This window comes from Carcharodon carcharias, chromosome 2, assembly GCF_017639515.1.
Source record: "Carcharodon carcharias isolate sCarCar2 chromosome 2, sCarCar2.pri, whole genome shotgun sequence".
Taxonomy (NCBI): domain Eukaryota; kingdom Metazoa; phylum Chordata; class Chondrichthyes; order Lamniformes; family Lamnidae; genus Carcharodon; species Carcharodon carcharias.
In genome coordinates this window covers 176,893,039-176,895,967 of record NC_054468.1, presented here as the reverse complement: position 1 = coordinate 176,895,967, position 2,929 = coordinate 176,893,039, and the positions used below count along the sequence as shown (strand labels likewise).

Below are 2,929 nucleotides of genomic sequence, written 5' to 3'. Positions count from 1 at the left end.
TGAAGATCACACGGGCCCTGAAAAATTGCAGTCAATTGCTGCCTCAATGGCCTTAACTGGGTGATTAATTACTGGCGGGCACACATCCAAGAACATCGCACGCCCACCCACCTAAATATCGCGATGGCACGCAATGATGCCAGGACACTTGCCCGATGTCACCGCGCGTCAGTTTACATGTCAGCATGAGGGACCCACCCCCAGACGCCAATGGGAAAATTCTGGCCCTGCTCCTATTTTTTATGTTTATGTTTCCTCACTTGGGCATATTGAAATGGTCCACCTGACCAACCCAGACATCTGAGTTTCTTTTTGAGGAAACCAATGGTTCTCTTGATGGTTGCTCTGGTAACCACATGGCTTGTACTATAGTGTCCCTCAGCCTCAGTCCTAGGGCAGAATTTTATGCCAGTGGGATTTTACAGTCCCTATTTAAATGGCTGGTCACATTTTATGGCCCTGCTCCCACAATGGAGCTGTAAAATTCTGCCCCTGGTGTCACCAGCCATTTCTTCAGTGGCTATCCCTTGTCGGCAAGTATCTATCCTTGCAGGGATGCTGTGGGAGGGTGAAACGCTGTGGCACATGGAAGTGCCAGAGAATGTAAGTGGCATAGCTACTCCCATGATAATGAGCACACACCTACAGGATCCATTGGCAGTTGTCACAGACCCAGTTGGACATTGAAGGAATGAAGGCTTATGGCCAGCCTGTGGGTGCTTTGATGACCATATGCATGCAGTCCATGATAGCTTGCACCTTGGGGAATCCAGCAATGCTGGTGAATCCTCAGACTCTCTTGTTCTGACGGTTTGTATCAGTTCGGAAATTGATGTACTGGTTGGCCCTCCTGAAAAGGGTTTATGTTACTCCATTGATGCAGTGATGTCTGACTGATTGAGAGATGCCGCATGTATTTCCAGTGGGGCCCTAGAATGAACCTGAGGCATCAAAGTTCAGGGCACAGTGACTTTGCGAAAGACTAGCATCGGATGACAATCAATACAACCAGAGTTCACTGCCTCTGCTATCTAGGGACACAGATTGGTCACAACTTCGTGAGACAGACACAGTCTGCGGCAACATTGCTATTCAGGCATCTGGACATAGCTCATCCTTTGTCTGTAGACCCTGGTCATGGAGTACCTTTGTCTGTTGTCTGCTTGCAGTCCCCTCTACTTACTTCTGCTGTTTCCGTTTCACCAGGTTGCCTTTGCAGGACGCCAGGAGATTGTTACTGTCTTGACCTGTGTGCACACACCCTCCACCATCCCATTGGAGGACTCTCCTCCAAAATGAACAAAGCCTATGCCATCTGAGCACTACTGCTCTGACTAGGGCATCCTTCCAGTAGGTGCCGCAAAACTGCCCAGCCCAGCCCCTGTCTTAGGTCGCTCTCTGGTGATCCCCCCACTAGGAGCATGATCTCCTTGACTGTCCCTTGCTACTTTTTGAGAAAGAACGTATATAGCCAAACAGCATGGGTGCCAAGCACAGTAATACCAATAGCTGCCACTCTGGTGCTGCCCTCTAAAAACTGCCCTGGCTCTAACCAACACTCACCCCCCACCCCCACCCAACTGTACTCCCATGTGCTTATGGAAAAATTCAGAGGTGCCCATAAATTCAGGTTATTGTTAGGTCTTACTTGGAGCTGGTGTACTTGGTCACCGCCTTTGTCCCTTCCGACACGGCGTGCTTGGCCAGTTCCCCGGCCAGCAGCAGGCGCACGGCGGTCTGGATCTCCCGGGAGCTGATGGTGCTGCGCTTGTTGTAATGGGCCAGGCGTGAAGCCTCACCCGCGATGCGCTCAAAAATATCGCTCACGAACGAGTGCATGATGCTCATGGCCTTGGAGGAGATGCCGGTGTCGGGGTGAACCTGCTTCATCACTTTGTAGATGTAGATGGCGTAACTCTCCTTCCTCGACTTTTGCCGCTTCTTGCCGCCCTTTGCTACCGGTTTCTTTAAGGATTTCTTGCCTCCCTTCTTGGGAGCTGGTTTCTTCTCGTCAACCATCGTCCCATAAATTCAGCTTCCATCAGCTTGTTAACCATCTCAATTGCCTCTTAATTGCTAATTTCAAAATCACAAGCTGTGTCCTTGTGTGGCTTGCCATTTTCCGCTTTTAAATTGCGTCCCAGCATGATGATATTGGAGGCCTGGTCCGCGCCATCCTATGCAATTTTACAGTCCCTTTCCTCCATTGCTGTACCTTTCTGCGTTAAAAAGTACCCACGTAGCAAAGAGAGGGTATGAAAAGATCTTGGCAAACAAAATCAAGGAACCATAGAATTATAGAAATTTACAGCATGAAAGGAGGGCATTCACTCCATTGTGTCCATGCCCACCAACAAGTAGACATCCACACAATCCCGCTATTTCCAGCTATTGTTTCGTAACCTTGTAGGTCACGGCATTTCAAGAGCGTATCCAAGTACTTTTTAAATGTTATAAGATTTTCTGACTCTACTGCCCTTTCAGGCAATAAGTCCCAGATCCCCACCACCCTCTGGATGAAAAAGATTTGTTTTATAAATAAAAACAGGGCAAGTGGATAAGTAAGGAAAGAGTAGGGCCTATCAGAGACTAAAAATGGAACCTGCATGTGTGGGGAATAGGAAGAGTCAGCATGGTTCTGTGAAAGGAAAATCATTTTTAACCAATTTATTGGAGTCTTTTGAAGAATTAACATGAACTGTGGATAAGGGGAGCCTGTAGATACACTGTACTTGGATCTCCAGAGGTATTTGATAAGGTGCCACATCAAAGATTATTACAGAAAATAAAAGCACATGGTGTAACTCTTTTGAGTACAAACATGTTTCCATCTGTTCCTATTCAGATGAAATTACATTGTTTCATAATTTGCCATGGTGAGATTTGAACTCTTGATCTTAAGGTTACAAGCCCAGTACCATAACCACTT

General features: G+C 47.4%; 1 protein-coding gene across 1 annotated transcript; it reads right to left on the bottom strand.

Moving 5' to 3' along the window:
* Window positions 1-1,644: 1,644 nt before the first annotated feature.
* LOC121288532 (histone H2B-like) lies at window positions 1,645-2,019 on the bottom strand. The gene has a single exon (XM_041207109.1). It carries the CDS (start codon window positions 2,017-2,019, stop codon window positions 1,645-1,647), a length of 375 nt encoding a protein of 124 aa, XP_041063043.1.
* Window positions 2,020-2,929: the final 910 nt, after the last annotated feature.

What these genes read in the sequence shown, in the direction of transcription:
- LOC121288532 (XM_041207109.1), bottom strand. Translation starts at nt 2,019, where the DNA reads ATGGTTGACGAGAAGAAACCAGCTCCCAAGAAGGGAGGCAAGAAATCC.